The sequence below is a fragment of the Halyomorpha halys genome, unplaced genomic scaffold (genome assembly GCF_000696795.3).
Source record: "Halyomorpha halys isolate HHAL.00 unplaced genomic scaffold, Hhal_1.1 Scaffold261.1, whole genome shotgun sequence".
NCBI classification, from domain to species: Eukaryota; Metazoa; Arthropoda; class Insecta; order Hemiptera; family Pentatomidae; genus Halyomorpha; species Halyomorpha halys.
Genome location: NW_027116513.1, coordinates 789,937 through 812,952, shown reverse-complemented (window position 1 = coordinate 812,952; position 23,016 = coordinate 789,937). Strand labels below are relative to the sequence as shown.

The following is a 23,016-nucleotide window of genomic DNA, read 5'->3' as shown; positions in this document are numbered from 1 at the left end:
TATAAGAAGATGGTCAGGGTTGTGGTCAAAGGAGAAAAAAATATAGTTTACAACGATTTATTTTCCGACGTTTCGCCCCACTTTGCAGGGCTTCATCAGGGCTGTTCAAAGCGAACAGTTGAACATGAGGCAACAATGAAACGGAAGCGTGGAGGAAATTTTTTTAAAATTAGTTTGATGATATTGATTCATTTATTTATTTTTTTTTTCTAAAAAACGTATTGAGATTTTATTTTTATATTTATCTCCTTTTTATTATTTTTTTTTATTTATTTACTTATTTTATTTTCATATTATTTTTATGTATGAAAGTAAACAATTATCACTATTACCCATTGCCCAAATTTGTGGCAGATTGTAATATTATCAATAAATAAAAGTTTTCAAGTTACAAAGCGCTTTTATTTTGCAAGTACATCTTTGTTTTACATTGTATTTTGGATTGTTCACAGGAACGTTTAACCACAATTTCAAGACAATTTGTTAGCCCGTCGAACTTAACCATTTAATGTAAACAATATTATTTCATTTTTTTACTAAGACAGTTGAGGAATTTGATCAAATCATTTACTTTCTTTACGGAAATCACTAAACAGAGTTGTTATTTTAACAACTTCCGTCAATTGATCATATACCTAAGAGATTCGACCAAATCTGCATTTTTATGAACCATTTCTCTGCGACATACACATACACACATACAAAATGAAGCCCGCATATTTTTAAGAAATACAAGAGGTAAAGATTAGACAGACCAAAAAAAGGAGATATTAATAAAACAAATGTTCTTTAGTATGCAGATTACAGAGCAGCCTTAAGAAGGAAACGAGGAAAACTGCCAGAGAAGGTTAAGACAACATTAGTAAATCCTCTTAGGAGAATGCAAAGATAAAATCAAAATGATAATATAAAGTCGAAAAAGACATGATCAGAAGGTTTCGTTATATTTAAATTTACTATCTTATATCTCACATATTTTTTCAATCATTTAAAAAAAAATTAAATAATTCTCTTTTTAAACAAATTGTTAAATATTTTACATCATCGTGAGGTAAATTAAATTCAAACTTAAAATATTTATCCTAATTCAATAGTTAATATTCGCTAAAATGATAGAAAATTTTTAAGTTTAGTTTTGTAATTACGTTTAGTATATTTATTAGTAGATAATTATTTTCTTTCACTGTAGCCATGAGCAGTCTGGGGTCCACCCAGCCTCATAAAGTAGGCACCCTTAATTGGAGAAAGATTTGGCGGTTGAACGTGATCATAAACAACTCACCTACTTGCAAACCGTTGTTCAAGAATAAGTACTTCCTAATAAAGTATTAATAGTAATATATCAAATTTATTGTTCACTAAGTGCTTGATCATAAAGATTTTAAACATATTATAATATGTTATAGTTATTAATAAACTGATAAATGTTTTCAAATTTTATGTCAAAATGTATGTTACTAACTCTTTTGAAAAGTAATGTTAATGAAGTGCAATGAACTGTTTCGATATCTTTCAACTGGAACAGCCCTGATGAAGCTCTACAAAGTGGGACGAAACGTCGGCAATTTATTTATTTCTAACCTCACCCCCAACCCTCTTCTTCATAATTTATATTTTTACTTCTATAAAAATGCTTAAATTAAATCATGAATCGAAAAAAAATCCATATTACATTAAATTGGTCTGATAACTTTAAGTTCATTATATAATTATATACACATGACCTGTAAATTAACAGTAAATAAATGACTTAATATTAAAGCTTTTTCTTGTATTCATTTATCCGAATAAACAGGTGAAGCCTCAGTCCCGACCATGATGGATAAGCGGGATTCTACTTTACTGCGGGAGATTTTTTTTTTTTTATATCTTTACCAAAAGATAGCCACCTCAAGAAGTCAGAGTAAAAAGGATTCCGAGAATAAAAGGAAAAACCGGGAAAGTTTTCCTAAAAACAAGACCTGGAATTGATGGGGATCTAACATAGAAGTATATCGCTTTTCCAGGGGACAAAACCATTTCCACCTCAATTCCCCAGGACTGATCAAATAATTCAGATATCTCTCAGGGCAGGGTTGACCTGAAAGCCTTCGAAGGAGTGGTATTGTAGGATACTTCATGTATATAAAATATAAACTCCAATATGGGTTGAAATATAATATAGAACTAAATAATTTAATGGTTCGATAAGAGGTATCTATCCAAGTTATGGCCGTTATACTACTGATGGTCAGCAAAATTCAGAAGATGAAGATTCAATATCACCATTAAATGCATCGGAAAAAAACGCAAGAATCATAATTATATATTAATAAATAAATACATTAAATACTTTTAAAAAAAAATTAAGTGAACTCTGTATCGCTACAGCCCATGAAGAATAAGGAGTATAAACCTAATATAACATATCACCATAAAGCTAATATTAGAATAAAAATGTATACTATAGTAAATAAATTAAAAATTATATCTGCACGGCTATAACGCATGGAAGGGTCAAGGGTGCAGTACTTTGTTAGGAAATATTATTACTAAACCGATGGTTATGCTAGGGAGGTGATTAGGTCCGAATCACTGCCCACTTAATGAGATTAAGTATACCCCGGAGGGCTCCTGAGCTCACAGGGCTGACTCACGATTACACTGAAAAAGAAAATAATTACCAGTCACCCGGGTTCTTAGAGCTAGTAGCGCAGTGCCTTATCACTGAGATACACACTCCAATATATTAAATATAATTTAATATATAACCAATACACTATTATATATACATATGTAAATAATATATTCATTTATAATTAAGTATTAAGCAAATTAGTAAACGGGAACAATGTACTTGCATATCCTTAGAAAATTTAATAGAACCCAAGTTCTCATGAGTTATTAGGTTCCTTAATTAATTTTTAATATTCATTTTGTAAAACGTTTGTTTGAATTTATTGATAAAAAATATTGTTTTATTTATTGAGTTTATTGAAATTACTTTCAAGCTCATTATTAGCATATTAGCAATTTAATTCTTGAACACTACACGACGCTTTTACAGAAAAAAAAATTAAAAACGTGTATACATAATATTCTTTTAATATTATAACTTGGCATCAAACTACCACATTATTACACAAGCTCTTGGGGCCTCTGTCGTTTTTTTCATTTGTCTAGGACATTAACGTTGAGATGGACGGCCTTTAGTCTGTCCTTGTTGTCGCTCTTGGTGTGACTTGGCCATTTCTTTAATTTCATCCTCAACAGTAAGAACTCTCTGAAGATAATTATTTATGTACAAAAATATTTAGATAATTTCCCAATGGACTTTTATTTAGAAATTTGCGAATAATTTGTCTGTTAGAGTCCCTCGTGCATAACAACAATTGGATTCCAAATTATCAAAAATGTTATACATATACAAGAGCCCAAAAGGCACTTATTTCACCCCAATTTTTTATAACTTAATTGAAAACTATGCATAATTACTAGTCAAAAATTGATGAGTCTGTACCTGTACCAAGTATAGGTAGGGGGAATAAAAAATGGCGGCTGTTTCAAAATGTTAAAAATAATTAATTTTTTATTCGGAGCTCTATATCCTTAAAACTACCAACAACAATAGAAAATCTAAGACGTCATCATTTAAAGTAGAGTGAATTTGCTAAAATGTAAGCCCTAACTAGCGAGATATTTACGTTCAATAGTTCTCGAGATAGAGCTTTTCAAAAAGCAATATTTTATAAAAATGATGTATGGAAACGTACTGAAATATGAGTAGTTAGTTAATTAATTTGAGAAATCTATATTTCAGGAACTAGTTGACGGACAGATGTCTATTAGCACTCAAATTAAAGCTAGTTTAATGTGCTATAAAGTGAAAGATAATATTTACCTTCGAAGGAGTAGTAGTTTTCATGAAATTTGATAAAATAAATTGATTTTAGTTGTTCGGAAAAATTTTCATTTGCCAAATTTATATTCATATGTGAATATCATAAAAACTACCACTCCTACGAAGATAAGTGTCATAAACTACTTTAAAGTAAGTTAAATTCCCTTTATTTTGAGTGTTGGCAGACATATGAGCGTCTCATGGATCTAGAGATATATTTTTCAAAAACCCAACATTTTATACGAACAACTAGAAAATAAAATTTTGTGAGTTTATTTTATCAAATATCATAAAAACTACTACTCCTACAAAGATAAACTTAATTAATATTTTATAGTAAATTTAACTAGCTTTAATTTGAGTGCTGACAGACATATATACGTCCTATGGCTTCTTAAATAAAGTTTTTCATAAATCAAACTTATTGTCGAACAACTATAACTCAATTTATTGTAACTAATATCATGAAAACTATTATTCCTACGAAGGTAAAGTTAATAAACTACTTTATAGTATATTAAAATAGGTTTAATTTTATTTCTAATAGACACCTGTACGTCACATAGTTCCTGAGATATAGATTTCTCAAAATAAATAAACTAACTACTGATATTTCAATACATTTTTATGAAATAATGCTTTTTAAAAGGCTATATCTCGAGAAATATTGGACGTAAATAGCTCTATTAGGGCTAATATTTCAGCACATTTACTCTACTGTCAATACTGCTTTCTTAGATTTTTTAGTGTTGTTGGTAGTTTTTAAGATATAGTGCTCCAAATAAAAAATTAATTATTTCTAACGTTTTGAAAAAGCCGCCATTTTTTATTCCCCCCACCTATACTTGGCAGACTCATCAATTTTGTCTAGTAACTATATGGTTTTCATTAAAGTAATCAAAAATTGGGGTGAGATAACTGCCATTTTTTCTTCCCGGCTCTTGAACTATAAGGACTCGTTTGTATATAATAAGCTAGTCAATTTTTTACCTCACAGTTTTTGATACATATATATTTTTTAACATGCTCTTTCCACCTTTGCTTGGCGTTTAATGTCATCTCGATATATTTGGCATGATGTAAATAAGGAATCACTTTGTTATTCATTTTTAACAAAATTTATCAACTGCGACTCATTCAGTTTTATTTTCCTTTTTGAAATTCATCTCTGTATACTGGCTATCGCTGTATTTAATTTTCCAACGATTTCCTGCTCATCATTTCCTATAGACAGAACTGTTGCATCATCGGTAAACTTAGCCGTAACTCCATTTTCAGTCTCCGAGATGTCAGCAATAATAGAGAAGAAAGAGCATTGAGCCTAACACACATCCCTGCGGCAAACCTTCAGAAATTTCATGGAGTCCACAATAAACATTCTCTTATCTTATTCTGAAGTTTCCGGTAATCAAAGATCATTTCATCTGTATTTTATAATTTTTTTTTAGTAGTAAGAATTATTATTCGAAAGTTCACTTTTATCTTAGTATATTTTTATCCACAGTATCAAACCACACAAACTAGCAATTTTCATTAGAAAGGATTTATAGTATAAACCAGATTTTCTTTAAATTATCGAAACTATTGAAATGTTGTTATAAATGTTTTGTTCGTAATTAAAATTATTTTTTAGTAAAACACCTACAATCAAATTCTAAACGTGATTTTTAAATTTTTCGTGCAAGGAATAAAAAAACAAGGCTATTGTGAAATAAAGAGTAAAAGAGACACAGTATTTATTAAATGAAAAGGAAACATTCATTATTTACCATTAAATGAAACAGGAGAAGAAGATGAAGGGATTTTTTTCTAACGAAGAAGTAATTTTATCCATCAGTTCTATTTCTGAACTATTTTTACATCAAAGAGAAACTCAGAACTACTCGTCCCGTGTGGGCTATACAAAAAATTTATAAACCTTCCTAGAATTTTACAGAAGAGAAAAATTTAAAAAAAAAATTTTTTTTATTGAGGTATTTACATTAAATAAAATTTGTGAGTTAAATCGAGATATGCTTGCGTCCGTATGATGTTTATTCCCACATTTTATTTTTCTAAAATATACTATCAATGCAATAATGTATAGCATGTTAATTGTCCCATCACGTTCCACTAATTCCATGGCGTAGTAGCCTTTGACTATAACTAGACTATACCACCTTAGCTGGACTGATATCCATATAATGCCACTAGGAAAGGAAGAAGACTCAGTAAAATCATATATAATACATATAATGTATTATATATGTATGATGTACTAATTTATTTTAATGAAGGATACGAAAAAAAATGTTTAGAACAAGTTTATCGTCGTTCTATATCATCCCTCTGATATAACGCTAATAACTACGCCTTCAGCGGACCCACTCTGTTAAAATTAATAAGCCACTATGGCAAAAAAAGTACGTTCACAAATGGTATGTATTTGTAACGTGTTATTTTATTTCGAACATGATACAAGGTTACTTATATCACAAATTATCCACATTTAAGATTAACAAATGTATCCTACCCTTAATATAAAAATAATAAATTATTCCTTATTGCAATACGAGGGTATATTTATAATTTGACCAGGTATGTTGTATAATAAAATCAGAGATAGAGATTTTCTTCACATTATTGACCCTAAGTTTTAATTTTTTGTAATTTTAGAAGAATTTTATGTCGTTATTTAACATCAGAAAGCTATAAAGAATAAAAGCAAATATTAGAATTAGTTTCTATTATATTATTAAAATTGTACGTTAGAGAATAAATAAAAGAATTGCAAACAACGCCAGTGAAATCAGTAGGTAAGAGAAAAAAATAAAGTTATTCCGAAAAATATAAATAACGATTATATCTAATAAAGAATTGAAGAAAAAAAATACCTTTGAATAATCTGAGTTTCAATGAATAACCGTTTATCTCATATTTTCTTTTACACTCTTTTTTTTCATCTTCACATGCCAACATATGAAATATATAGAAAGTATTCAATTCTAGTTTTCAATAGACATACACGTTTTGAAGTCCAATATTTCTAAATAACCTAGTCTCGAAAAATGGTTTGCGTTTTTGTATGCATGTTGTCAGTCTAGCTAAAAACTTAAATTCCTATGAAGCTAAAACCACATATTAAGGTCTATGGCTGGAATGTTACTCATTGAAATAGTATAACACAGAGCAAAGCGGAATTTTCAAAAATCCTTCCTCTAAAGTACATTTAATTTTGTTCATTTCAAAAAAAGAAAAATTAACAATTTTAATTTTTAGCAATGATAAACTAATAATAATAAATACAGAAGAAATGTAAAGTATACATTTGATTGGAACGGGAAAATCCGATAATGCCTGAGTGTAATTGAGCATTCCGACTTAGTTATCTTTTGTTAAACTTCTTCTAAACTATTCTTAGTAGGAACAAAATTTATATTTGTTATTCTCTTCTCAATAATAACGATTTATATTCCTGATATGAAAATCACAAAAGTAGTGAATTTCAATTTAGTATCGTATTATATATTTGTATTTTGTAACCATATATAAAAATAAAGAGGTTTGAAAATAAAAAACAATTTCAACTTAAGCTAGCAAAAATTACGAGTTAAAATGCACGATCGCTGCTGGGTACTCCGTACTACCACAATTAGTTTGCCTACTTATATACATTCATTTTTTTTCATTTGTATATATTTAATTGTTATAATTATTTTTCTTTCTAGGAGGTCAGAAAAAAAAAACAATTTCAACGATATAGATAAATAGCAGAATTAATATACATAAGTAGTTAGTACCCTTCCTTTGCCACATGGCAATATAATGGTTTAAATGCCATGTGGCAAAGGAAGAGCACCAACTACATATGTATATATTTAGAATTTATTTATTCTGTTATTTATCTATTCAATGAAGAAGGTAAGAAAAAAAAACACTTCAACACGAGCAATAAATAGGCTTGCTGCTACACAACTTGGGAAAATAAATATTATTGATAAGTCAAACCTTGCTTTTAAAAATTAAGAGTTTGGGACCAGAGTCCTGAAATGCCTGAAAATGCAGCTATTTCACCCAATTTTTTTATTACGTTAATGGAAACTATGTATAATTACAAGTCAAAATTGAGTCTGCCATGTTTCAAAACGTTTAAAACAATTTCCTTAAGAGGTCTATCTTTAAAATTAACCATAGCACATGAAAATCTAAGAGAACATCATTTAAAGTACAGTAAATTTGCTAAACTATGAATAATGCTAAAAAAGTCTTGAATAAGAACATTTCATAAAGAAATCTAACCTCAAAATCTATTTGATGTATAAAAGTCTATTAAAAGTCATATAAAAGCTTGTTTAATGTACTATAAAGTAGATGATGATGTTTATCTTCGAAGTAGTTTTCATGATGTTCCACAAACTAAATTCACAAAATGTTGATTTCTAGTTGTTCAGACAATATATAATGTTATATATAAAGTTTGATTTATAAAAATTTTTATTTCCGAAACCATAAGACGTACAGATGTCTGCCAGCACTCAAATTAAAACTAGTTAAATGTACTATAATGTAGTTTATGACGTTTATCTATGTAGAAATAGTAGTTTTTATGATATTTTCCAAAATAAATTAATAAAATGTTAATTTCTAGTTGTTCGGATAAAATGTTTAAAAAATGATAAAAACTAATACTCCTACGAAGATAAACGTCATAATGCATATAAATAGCTTTAATTAGAATGCTGGAAGACATCTATACGTCTTATGAATCCTGAAATATATTTTTTATAAAATACAATTTTTTTTCTACCAACTAGAAATCAACATTTTGTCAATTTATTTAGTCGAATATTATGAATACTACTCCTACGACAATAAACGTCATAAACTACTTTGTGGTGCATCAAAATAGCTTTGATTTGATTGTTGATAGACATCACTACATCAAATGGTTGTTGAGATGTAGATTTCTCAAAATAAATTCACTAACTACTGATTTTTCACTGACTGGTAATAAATAATACATAGTTTTCATTAATGTAATCAAAAACTGTCTTTTTTTTCAACCTAGTTCCTGTCCTATAAGTTGATGGTTAAAGCTGGTGCACCTTGGTATTGGGTGGTAGGCGAAAGTTGTGCGAAAGGCGCACCGCACCACAAATTTTACCTAGGAATTTAAATTGTAAAAATGTTAACGGATTTTTTTTTTTTAATAGGTAACTTTTTGGAGATTTTAAATTATTTCGAGCTAGGTAAAGTTAAAAAATATACATCAAATGAAATTCAATTTTAAGCTTCTATGAACAAATAGTTTTGGAGCTGTAAGCTTTTTATGTTTTAATGAGTATAAAATGAATGTTTTAAAAAGTATAAAAACATAAAATAAAATAAAAAAACGTATATATTAATTTTTGAAAATATGTAACTTAAAAAATATAAAAATAAGAAAAATTTACCAATTTTCCCTCCAAATGTTGTGATCTTGTAATTTTTTTTTACGTTTATATCAAAAACTAAACCTTTTATAACTAATGTCTAATCATTTAAATTATGTTTTAGCCTATTTACATTTATAAGTTTTTATCGGTTTCTTCTTTGTTATTATTTTTCTATTGATTGGTTTTTTATTTATTATTGTCAATTAGTTATCCTTTTGAAATCTTATGATTGTTGTTTTTCTTTTGATTTACAAATTTTAAGTTTTATTTTTATTATTTCAGTTCAGAAAGCGCGTCATATTATGTTTTTAATTGTTATGTTTAATATCCGTTATAATCATTTACATATTTTGGTTTATAAAAATAAGAAAAACAATTTTTTTCTTTTATATTTAATCCCTTCTGCTATTTTTTTTTTTTTTTTAAATCAGAACCTTTCTTAGGCATATTACTATATTTTTGCTGTGTTATTGTATTTTAAAATAATTTTTAACTATATATTTAATATTTTTTTACTCCATATATCACAAGTTTTTAAGGTATATTCTTGATTTTTTACTGCATAAAAATCCGGGCCTAGGTTATTAGTTATTTATTATAGAATACATCAGTTACGAAACAATTAAGTAATGTTTCTATTTATTTTAGGATTAATTATTAGTTTATAAAATCCTTTAAAAAGGAAACTGTTTTTTTTTCACTGTAGGGGATGAATATAAGAATAATAGAATCTAGAAATTTTGTCTAAAATATTTATTATTTACACTTCTATACACCGAAGTAATTATTATTTAAGCATTATATACGTAATTACAATAAAAACGTAAATGTTTAAATAAAACAAATCATTATCCAGAGGATTGCCCTTCTCCGTCGTTACATTTTAAGATCAATAGGAATGTCACGAGTATTTTAAGAAAACGAGGGTCACGAAGAGCAGAATGTTCAAATTAAGAATAAGATGGTCGAATCTGTTCTAAGTAGTTACTGACTTGCTATTACAACGTCTAGCGTGATAATTTCTCTATCAGCGTCACACGACATTACGTGACAATCAAACGGCTCTGTAAGCGTTTAGCGATATCACCTTTGACCCATTTAAAATATTTGTGCTAAATGAATAATAATATACGTAAATTCATTCGTGCGCAACTCAATTTACATAAGTGATGTTTTCAGGTACTTATACCAGTCTTAATTTTAAGGTACTTTGGAGGGGGGGCGGAAAGAGGATTTTCGGTACCTCGATATAGTAAATAATTGTTAAAATTCTAAAAATCAGAATAATAAAATTGATTTGCGTACCAAAATATTCTAAATAATTTTGAGTATAAATTCAATGATGAACCCTTGTAATCGACTAGAAAAAAAAAACAAAAAATTTGAAATTTTAAAAATCCGAGAAATGAAAAAAAAACATCCAAGCCTAAACCGTCGTCGGTTTCCTCGGCAACTACTAAAAAATTTTTTTCCAAATTTGATTCAAAAATAATATTACACCACGATGATCCAAGGAACTTGATTTATTTTAAGAAAAGTAGCATCCTAAAAATGAATACAAATTTTATTAATTTGTTTTATTTTTCATTAGAGGGCAATAATTTATAATAAAAGGTCTAAGAATGTCGTTATTAACCTTACTTTTCTCTTATTAAGAATTATTATTTTTATATATTTATTTTATCTTAACTTTTTTTTAATTTATAACGTTGTATATAGTGTTAGGTGTGTCTTTTGTAAGAGACCATACCCCTCTCCCCATAAATAATTGTTAAAAAAAAACAAGTGTAACTTATAACAACCATTTAAGGCCTACCAGGCCGATCTGGTATTAAATAAATAAATAACAATAAAAAATAAAAACTTTTGTTCGAAATTAAAATTGATTTATATGAAATTAATATATTAGTAATGAAATTAAATCATTAAAAAATTAGGAAAAGGTATTACAAAATTCCATGGAATCACGTTCACTTTTCTAGTAGTTTTTAAAATAATTCGAAAATTAAAGATCTTATAGAATATTTTATGAGCTCTTTTCCTAATTCTAGAACATTAAATCGCCAGTTAAGATGGACCAATATTCACTCCTGAACCCAGTTAGAAAAGCCGTGTGAGTGAAAAAATTAGATATTTTATTGGTTATTATTCACCAGCTTAATAAATAATTAATTCAAATTATAAATCATTGTGGGTTAATTTTCAGTCTTTTAAAATCAGACAGGTGAATAGTACCTAATTAGATAGTATTTCTATATAAATATAAAAATGCAATACAAAAATAGTTAATAGATATATTTATTTCATTTTAATTTTTCAATTTCTTATAGATTTTTCGATTAATAAGTAATTTATAGATTAATAATTCTTACCTAAATTTATTTTCTATTCATTTTTCTCATATTATTATAGATTTTCTCATTATTGTAATCCACTTACTTTATTTTTCTTATTATTATTTTCATTATTATTATTATTATCCATTTTTGTTTTTACTTATTGGACTTTTATCTATGAGTAGATTCTCCACAAGTTAGTATCCTGCCATTGTATAACTGACATCACATTTACTAATTTTATATATTTTTTAATGCAGTTGTAAATATCAATAAATAAATTATATATAAAAAAAGTTTTTATTTTTCTTATTTTATTTTTTTTTTAATTTTATTTTTTCTTTATCTAATACGTACATATAGTATATTTGATAACTTATACCCTTAATACATATTGCCCTTGAGTGGGGCAGATTGTATAATTTCAATTTTTTGAAAAAAGTTTCAAAAAAACAAGAATATTAACAATAAAATAAAATAAATGCACTATAGATTCAAAGTAAAACAATACATCAGTCGAAGTGAAAATGAATAAGAAATGAAAGAAAACAAAACTGTTTGCATGTTGCATGTAATAATAAAAAAAATTATTAACTTTCATAAACACATTAAAATATGAATTTGATTTTTTATGTATTAAATAACAAGAATTTTTTTTTATGTTTCTACAAATGTTTTACATTATATAATTAAAATAGTTATATAACAAATGGTGTGAAAAAGGCTTTACAAATGTAGCAAGAATAAACAAAATAAATAACTAAGAATGCAAATGCACATCATATAAAATATAGTAATAAACAAAATAAATAACTTATTAAGAATGCAAATGCTTATATAAAATACAATATTAGACGAAATAAATAAATCAATAATTAGAATGCTTATTAGCTACAACATAAAATAAAAAATAATATATACAAAAATAAAATAAATAATAATAAAATAAATTTAATTAAAAATACATACATATTTTTTACTTCCGGAAGGCGATGGTCCCGCTCTTAGATACGCGTTTTCTGGATTCATACCCACATTCATAATGTCCTAAAAAAATATTTTTTTTTTCAAACATTTTTCACGAATTCGAAATAAAATTAATGGAAAAAATACAAAAATATATTTAAAAAATTAAGATTAAAAACTAAAAAATAAAATATAAAAACAAAACAAAAAATGAATTACACTACTTACTCCAGCAGGGATTGGGGGTGTCGGTAATTTGATAAAGTATCAGAGACAAAAGGTAAATTCAAATTCATCATATCCTAAAAGTAATTCAAAATTTACGAAATTCTGTTATCATTCGAATTTAATTTTTACTATTTTTCGTAAACGAATTTCGATACTCGCAGCATGTAAGACAGAAGCGCTGTCGAGTTATCGTTCAATTTCAACGCAAACAATTTCTTGAAGCAATATTAGAAACTAACGGGTGATTTTAATTAGAAGAATTAATTGATGTATAAATAAAATAAAAAAATTAAAAACAAACCAAAAATATTTTGAAATCAATAAAAATGAATTTAAAGAAATACAAACTAAAACATTAATAATACAAACAAAAACATTTTAACTACAGCAAAACACAAATCCTATTTTGAAAAGATTTTTTTAAATATAACTTTCCGAATTAAACAATATTTATTATAACGTGAATAACAAAATACAGGGGGAAAATATATATAACACAACTAATAATATGACCTATTAAAATGTAAAGAACTATATCAAGAAAAATTAAACCAAAAACGACAAAAAAATAAATTATGAAACAGAAGTGAAATTGAGTATTTGGACATTTAATACTACAAGATGAAACTACCTAACAATAAACGACAATTAAACAAGAAAAACTACAAGAGTTATTACTTAATAATAGAATATATTGAAAAAAAAAGTTTTTTAATGAACCATCGATTTTTAAGGTTTTAAAAACATTAAGGTCATTAACAAATGAATTATTATGTTAAAAGAGAAACTTAAAAAACTACTGATGAGTAGTTCACAATAACAGTATAAAAAAAAAATTGATTCAAATAGACAGGCACTTTTCAAATTTTGAAAAACAGAAAAGTGGAACTAAAAAAAAAAAATACAAGTTTTTGTCAAAAAAGAATGTTAGAAAAATTATTAGTACGTTGAGGTCGGTTACCATAATTGTGTAAGTACTTAAAGGCCAATGACATCGATAATACGCAATATAATTTAAATGAGGAAAGTGATAATAAATTAAATTAACAAACAATAAAAAAAAGCATTATTAAACAATAAATCTATTGATCGACAAGTTTACATGGTGGAAAATATTGGACACCTGCCAGTTTAGGTGCATTTAAAACAAAAAAATATGCATTAAAAATTTACAATAAATGTCTCGATTCAGTTATTTCGTGAGATGCCCAAGTTTTAAGATCAATGGTACCATTGTGCAACGGTTAATCCATTTTATATTAGATGCAATAAAAGTTATATTTTAAAATTGTATATGATCCCTAAAATAATTAAATATTTTTCTTTGATTCCTACTTAATAATTGTAAACTATGCACTAAAAAAGCATGGTTTTCAGAGATGAAATCAATTGAATACGTGTGGTTGATATTAAACAAAATAAGTATGGTATATTTCGGAGAGAACTTAAATAGGTCCGTAACTGCTCCCAAGTACCTGGTTTCCCAGGTAAAGTGTGTACAAAACCTGCGACCGAAGGGGGGGGGGAGGTTGAGGATCAATGCTTGCCGAGTTATTAGCTGTCATGGCTGTGTGCTCTGTGTGTAGAGGAATCCTATTGATTCCTCTCCCTTGGACACTTGGTCACTCTGGTTTTCTTCCTTCCAGTCAGTCGGTTGGATAACTATTAAACTCACATTTACGTTTTGTTAATTTGGAGTAAGAGTAGTTAACATGGTAGCGTTAGGATTTTTTTTTGGCTAAAGTTAACATGATTATAATAACTGCCAAAAGTACCTAGCAACCTCATCCTTATTACATTATTTACTTTTTTTTTATATATACAATCTCATACAGTTTTTCTGTTTTATTTCAGATTATAAACCTTAAAAAATAATAAGAAATAAATTATTATTTTAATTTTGATCAGTGTTTCTTTAATTTTGACAATGTAAAAAGTTTAGATAAATACAAAATAAAAATAACTTATTTAAACTTAAAAAACAATTGGGTAAGAAAAACCCAAGTTCGTTCCCGGCATCTGGAATTTCATTATATTATAGTAATAATTAATCGAAATGTCCCACAGCCCCAAACCACAGTCTTATTAAACCTTAAGCTCTTAAATTAAAATTTATCAATTATACAAATAATTTGAAAATATTTAGTACAATATAATCACAAAATACTCAAATTTAATAAATAAATTTATTAGTTGGATGTTTTTCAATTTTTAATCATAAATAAAAAGACAAATTTTATATTATTGTAGATGCACTTTAAAAAAAAAAATTGTATAATGAGAGAGGGATACCGTATTCCTGCGCAAGCACAAACTTTCAAGAAGAAAATTAATATATGTATTAAGAGCATTGTTTTTTTTATTCCAAAGTGTTTGACCTTAAGACAATTATATATTTTTGATTATTATGAATTTGGGTATATATATGGAATGGTTGGAAAATAGTTGTCTAAAGGCAAAATAACGATTTAAATATTTGAAGCCCATATCACAGCCCTCGAAACATGGTGTCTTAATTGGAGGATTAAATAAATACCAACAAATCACATCAAATCACCTTTACCCTTTGTCGTAAACCTACCGACTGCCCCACAGTCTGCTTTAATAAGGAAACTGCACGTCGATTTAGACTTTTACAGCACTTACTGGACAAACGGTCTAAACTTTCAATTCATCACAAAAGACTGATCTACATGACTGTAATAAGGTCAATCTGGACATACGGAGTTTTAGGGCTCCACTAAACATTCGAATTCCTCTCGTATCCAATCATTGCAATCCAAAACCCTCACTGCTTCTTACTTTGTCACAAATAAAGTCATACTCAAAGACCTTAATGTTCCATAACCGATCTAACCCGAGCCAGTTATCACTCGTTCCATTAAAAACTCTTTAACCACCCTAACCCACTAGTTTCTAACCTTGCTTCCTCTTCCATTCCTGACAATCCTCCCAGGCGCCTGAAAAGGAGATGGTCACGAGACCTGCTAATAATGTAAAACGTCATTAGAGTGCTACCAATGGGTAGTTTCTCTACACGCCTGTAACACTCTAATTTAACTGAGATCAAATTTACTAAATGTATTATAATTAATGTACAGTTGTAAATAGCAATAAATAAATTTTAAAAAAATATTTTTGTAGGTCGAATTATTGTTATTATTTTCAAGAAATAAGTTTCAACACAAATAGGTAATATTTTTTCGTAATATATACGTCAATCCTATACTGGAAATTCTCAATTTAAAATACATCTCTTCAGGTATTAGTACAATCCTAAAAAAAAAGTATTATTAAAAAAATTATTTTATACAAAAAATGTATTTTGTAATTATTTTTTTTTAATCCGTAAGGTTCCTTTGTTCCTCACAATCTACTACATAAGATTATCCTAAATTATCTTTTTCTATTATATTACATTAATAAAATTGTAATTGTTTTGTACTGAGTAATTACATTTAGCAACTTGAAACTTAAGTAAACCGCGTCTATATAATATATATAAAGAATATTAGGTTTTTATTGAGAAATGAAAAAAATGTTCATTACAGCTTATGAAACATTTAAAAAACAATTTTTGTCAGGATCCTCACTGCATAGATTGTTCAATTATGAAAAAAATGTTTAAGCTACAGTAGAAGAAATCGGGTCCTATTCCTAATTTTAAAATAGATGTTATAAATATGCCAAATTGTAAATTAATTTAATAACAAATTATATCGAACGATTTTTATTTTTATAAACGAAAAAATTTGTATTATTCCAGATTAATCATTATCCTTAACCCAGATAAATGAAATTGTATTACTCTCAGGTTAATCGATAGTGTGAAGCCGTCTCGAATTTCTTTAGTGACGGTACACTTTTATAATTCCTTATTTAATTCAAGCTAATTGTTTAACTTTCAAAAGGTAAGTATGAAGTGTAATTCATATAAAAATTGCAATACTCTCTAAAAGAAATTAATTACTCATGAAAATAATAATAAATACACTTTTCAATTTCATGGATATCTATAGTCGAATCGTTATTTCCGTAATTGCGTTATAAAAACCATACGAAAAGGCAATAAAAAATTGCTATTATCAAGAATATTAATTGAATTAACTGAAAACTAAGTTGAGTTAAACTGAATTTGCGAGTGAATTTATGGTACTGAAAATTAAATATGTATTTTTCTATTTATATATTTTTTTAATTTGATCTTGATCCATACATGTATTGTAATAAATCATTGTATAAATTTTCATCAAACCAGACTATTATGAATAATATTTATTTCTGGTTTAAATTTTGATGAAAATATTCCGAGTAGTAGCTAAGATATGCTTGCACGTGCGCCTATTTTTAAAAAATAAATTTAAAAAAATATACAAATTAATATAAAATCTGACGAGCTAATTCACTAATAAACATGTACATTGTTTGTCGTATCAACAGTTTTGATTTTTTTTTTTTTTTAATTCGGCTATATTTATATTCGAATAACATCTTATATTGCAAGTGGTATATTTATTTGAAAAAATTACACGATAATATGAATATAATTATTTATATATAATAATATAAATTATTCCTTCCATCATTTAAGATCCATCATAAATACATAGTTACAAATATATTTAATGCATTTTAATGAAGACAAAATTTTTATGAACAATCCATTTTATCATTTAAATATATATAAAATGTTTTCTGTAATTTTTTTAAGCATGAATATACGAAAACAGTCGCAATCTGAAAAGTGTTATCATCTTTCCTAGCCACCATTTTAAGCAATAAATAGTTAGGGATTTCCACTAAAGAAGCGTCCACGTAATTTACAACAATCCAAAGGAATACGATAAATGTGAATATACTCTTAGAGGACGGTTTTTTTCAGTTTGGTATGGACATCCTACTTTAGCTACCCACATACTGACCATGCGGTGCCTCTAGACGAGTCCGCGCAAGATATCTCTTTACAAAATAGGTTCTAGATTTGATACGCCTCAGGCACGCATTTTCATCTGATCTGGTTCCATTTTGCCGGGCGATGGACATCTATTGTCCTCACAATGGTTTTCTAGTCCTCTGGCTATATTCGAAAGGTGAAACTAAAACGCGATTTCTTGACACTCATACGGTGGGGCAAAAAAAAAAAGTTTATAAACAATTGAGGAAAAGAAAGCTTTGTTTGTAAACTTCCTAAAACTCATTTTATCGCAATAATGTACGAGCAGATATTTAAAATAGTAATAAAGGCCATAAAATAAAATACCTTTAAATGGGACCAGTATTAGAGAAAAAACAGCTTAAAGCTTAGCGTAAACGCCATATTTTGAAGAAAAAAATAGGAATCTGATCAAATTGTGATTCTCATAAAATTTTTTACGTGATTAACAAAGGTTACTACATTATAAATATCATGCTTAAATGTTTTAATGATATTACGTTACATGCACAAAAAAAAAAAAAAAAGAATAAATAGCTAAAAAATACTGGTATTTTAAATAAATTTATGCCACATTTATAAAGCTATGCCAGTCAGACTTTGAAATGACACTTCATAAACAGACATAATTGCTAAAAAAAAAATGCCGAAACCTAATGATTTTATTTTATACGCAACCAACCGAGAATAAATAGCTAAAAAATACTATTATTTGAAACAAATTTATTCCACAATTATAAGGCTATGTCAGTCAGACTTTGAAATGACACTTCATAAAGAGACCTAACTGCATTAAAAAAAAAAATGCCCAAACCCAATGATTTTATGTTTTACGCAACAAATCAAGAATAAATCAGAATAAAATAACTCAAAAATACTAGTATTTTAAACAAATTTATTCCACATTTATAAAGCTATGCCAGTCAGACTTTGAAATGACACTTCATAAAGAGACCTAAGTGCAATAAAACAATATGCCTAAACCCAATGATTTTATGTTTTACGCAACAAAACGAGAATAAATCAGAATAAAATGGCAGAAAAAAAATGGTATTTTAAACAAATTTATACAGCTATTCCAGTCAAGCTTTGAAATGACATTTTAAAAAGATAACTAATTGCAATAAAAAAACACACAAGTTAATTTCCTTATTGTATGATAATTGAAAACTTCTAAAGGAAATATTTTAAATTTACAACTAAGTCAGTAAACGTAATTATATTATTTTTAAAATAATAATTGTGTTATTTACATAACTATTAGGGAAGATCGTTCTAAATAAAAGTATGAAATATGTACCTAGCACTACAATAGGGTAAGTAGAAAAACCAGGCAGATAAGTTATTTCACCACTTTTCACAGATAAGAAAAATATTTTCTTCCTAGATTTTTTTTTTTTTTATAATTTATTTATTGTTATTTACAACTGTATACATATATACACATCAAGTAAATTTGCTGTAAGTGATATTATGACATGATACAAACATGTGGAGAATCTACCCATTGATAGAACTCCAAAAACACTTCGAAAGGAGAAGATCTGGAGGCCATCTTATTTTCAGACGCCTAGGAGGATAGAAACGAGTAGGTTTGGGTGGTTGGGAAGTTTATTATGGAAGGATTGGTATCTGGTTCTGGCCAAATCGGCAACATAAGGGACATTGAGGTCCTGATGGATAATTTGATTTGTGACAAAGTAAGGAGCATTAAGGATTTTACGAAGGATTTTGGAATGTAAGGATTGGATTCTAGAGGAATTAGATGGTTTAGTGGAGCCCCATAGTCCAATTCCGTATGTCCAGATAGGCCTTATAATAGTCATGTAGATCAGTCTTTTGTAATGAATTGGAAGTCTGGACCGTTTGTCTAGTCTTTATAGATTACAGTGGTAAATTTTAAAATTATTTTTGTTAAAATAATCTTATCATATAACAATATTTAACAACATAATTCGTAGAGCGTTGTTACAAAATCCAAGTGCTGTTGGATCCCGGACCACAATTATATCCTTAACTGAATGCTATTAATGTGATGAACCGAGGTGGGAAACGATCCCCTCCCCTACTAACTGAGGCTAAAATTGCCGAAGACGAAAGCTCTTCAATGGCCGATAGAGGAGTTGAGCAACAGGTTCTGATGCGGCGGTCGATAGTCGTCCGAAAGTTCCTCCTTTATTCAGTCACCTCGTTGCAGGCTTCCAGTTCCTTAATCATTAGGACCTCAATATTTTTATTATTACATCCTCCAAAGTTGATATAAATATATAAAATTTATATTTATGGAGAAATATATTTATTTATTTATACAACTAAATATCTGAAATAATGATTTCTAAATAAACCAATGCAGGTAGTATGGCCGTTAATGCTATGTTTAGGAAATATTCAGATTTAAATTTTTTTTATTATTATGAATTATTTAGATTATAATAAATAAATTACAACTATTTTATTAATGAAATGTGCCAGCTTAGCCAACTTTTCAGCTTTCGTTAATATGAATTAAAAAAAAAATTGTATTATTTATATTATTATTATTTTATTTATTTATTTTTGTAAATTTTAATTGTGTTAGTAAATAGTAATTCCAAAACATTTTGTATTTTTTCATATAACCTCGTAAATTTCATATGATAATGTCGAGTTCCGAGAATCATTGGAGAATCGCATGTGCCTTTGATGCCCAAAATAAAAATGATAATATGAAAGCATTAACATTCATAATAAATGCTGTTCAAAGTTATGAGTATTATGATAGATCTTTAAAAAAATCAGACCAATTTGAATTGCACAAATAAGCTTTTAATGTAAAAAAAAAAAAAAAAAAAAAAAACAGCCCTAGATTATGATCTGTATAAATCTAGCCCCACCTTCCGGTAGGACTACTTTGTTACGACTTATCTCATCTTATTAACGAGAGCGACGGGCGATATGTACTTAATCAAGAATATATATCAAGAATAATATATATTAACCATTACAATTAAATCCAATTTAATAGGTTAGAATACATAACCTAACCCAAAATAATAAAAAAATTTAAACGTAACCCATTTCAACCCTTTATATAAGCTGCAACTTCACCTGACATAAATTTCAATAAAAATAAAAGAAAATTTCCTAATGAAATATTCAATCAGAGATATACAAACTAATTTTCTAAAGGTAAAATTCATCGTGGATTATCAATTACAGAACAGGTTCCTCTAAAATGATTAAATTACCGTCAAATTCTGCCACTTTTCTTCCACAGTAGGAGTGGACGAACGACAATTGTTTCACAAGTTTTAATTACTTTTAATTATCATCGCAAAGAATTAATGCCACAGACCGGGCTTGCAGAACTTTATTTTATGCCATCCGAAACTAAAACTTCAGCGGCGTCAGATCTGGAGAGCGTGACAATGATACCACAGACGTTCAGGCATTGCCGACGTAAAAGAAAGATATTACAAGGTTAAAAGACTTGGGTTAATTTGAAATTAAATAATTTTTAAAAAAATGGTGTTTGACTCCACTCATAAGTTATTAGCGAGAAACCCACCTGAACAATTAAAAGATTTTATATTGTTTTGCATATTCCCCTAAAATTGTATTATTTTGTGCATTTTTTTTTTTGTAATAAAGTTTCGTTTCAAATATTTCAAAATGTACTGGAATCCCTCTTTCTTAAAATTTAAAGAAAATAAAAGAAACAAATATAAAATAGCAGATATACAGTGAATTCCAGTATTTTACTTTACACAGTTTTTCTACAAGGATGCAAATTTATTTAGCAAAATTTGGGGTGACTTTTTTTTTTTCTTCTTCTTCCCCAAGAAGAATTAAGAACCGATGAGTTCTGGGGTTAAGGAGTCGAATTTTTGCTAGGAGACATTTTTAAGAATGGTCATCTTAAATTAGGTTATGTACATTTAAGTTTTTAATAATTAGTTTCAGAAATTTTTTAATTTAAAAAACATTTTTATCACTGTAGAGCAAGACTATGCTAACAATAATGTCGCAAAACGTCAATATAGTTTTATTGACTGATCAAGAACCACAAATATATATATTCCATATATATTATATTCCGAGTAAAACCGCAATTAGTAGCTCAAAAGATTTAAGTGCTTTACGCGGAGTCAGTGTTTTGGAATGTTAGAGCATTCTGTCCATTAGCGTTCAACGTTTACGCTACCAGAAATAACAGCTTTTACGGCCTAAGCTGTGGAAATTTTATATTCAAATTGAAAAATCTCTTTTAGGAAAACAGAAAACAAAAAAAATCAATTCTACGTGAATGTTGTTTTGAGAACATGAGCTTTCGTTTAGATTACAGTTATCCAAAATGTAAAGATAAATTTATTTTCATATTCCATATATAAAACCCTGTATAGAGATGAGTATTTAGAATGGGTTTGTTAGGTTAACAACTAAACAAACCAATATAATCTAACAAACACAAAATATATTCAAATATATTAGAAATATATTTATATAATCCTTGAAAACATTGAAAAATTTTATATTTTCACTCACTAACATAGATACATATACACATATATCTGTATTATTATTTTTTACTCACTGAGAACCCAACATCATGATTTATTTTAAACCTTGACAGGGTAATGTCAATTCTATAAGACGAAAAAGGGAAAAAACGTATTTGACAACCCTCACATAATAATCTAATTTTAATTAGCAACGTTCACAACCTTTTAAGTTAGATTATTAAATTTTATTACTAGTAATAAAAAATGACCATAATATATAAATAATGAATATAAAACATAAAATATGAAAGTATTTGATTATCAACTTAAGGAGATAAGAGGAAACAAATTTTTACAGAATAGATGCACGTTTTCGGGAAGAAGGGTAGTAATATAGACGTATTATAAACCGTTGGAAAGACAATGATTTTAAAAAATAATATGAAACATAGAAAAAAGCAGAATAAAAAGGTTTGTTAGAATGTTAACTACTGGGCGCATGCCTAGTGCGTTTTACACCATTTTTCGCAATCTGATACAATCTCTTCTTGTCAGATAAGTTAAAATAGTCAGTTTTCTAATTTCACTTAAGCTATACATGAACCTTTGGGTTAACAGGATGACTAACTCCACAAAATCATCTTTAGGAGTTTTAATATGTATTGAACAACTTAATATTAAAAAAGACGGTAAAGAGCAGAAAGTAGATTTTATTAAACTGTTACATTTTTAGATTTCCATCATACTCTACTAGAAGAAATATGTTAAAACTTTGGTA

The 23,016-nt window shown here is 27.4% G+C and overlaps 1 protein-coding gene across 13 annotated transcripts in view; it reads right to left on the bottom strand.

Annotated features, from left to right (window-relative positions):
• The window catches only part of gro (groucho), a 233,087-nt gene that overhangs the window by 58,747 nt on the left and 151,324 nt on the right, over nucleotides 1-23,016 (bottom strand). For 12 of the 13 annotated variants that reach the window (XM_014420127.3, XM_014420128.3, XM_014420123.3 and 9 more), the window contains exon 2: nucleotides 12,600-12,677. The exons of the other annotated variant lie outside the window; for it this stretch is intronic. In XM_014420127.3, the coding sequence (XP_014275613.1) occupies nucleotides 12,600-12,677 (78 nt within the window). The remainder of the gene's footprint in view (nucleotides 1-12,599; nucleotides 12,678-23,016) is intronic. 13 annotated transcript variants of the gene reach the window in all.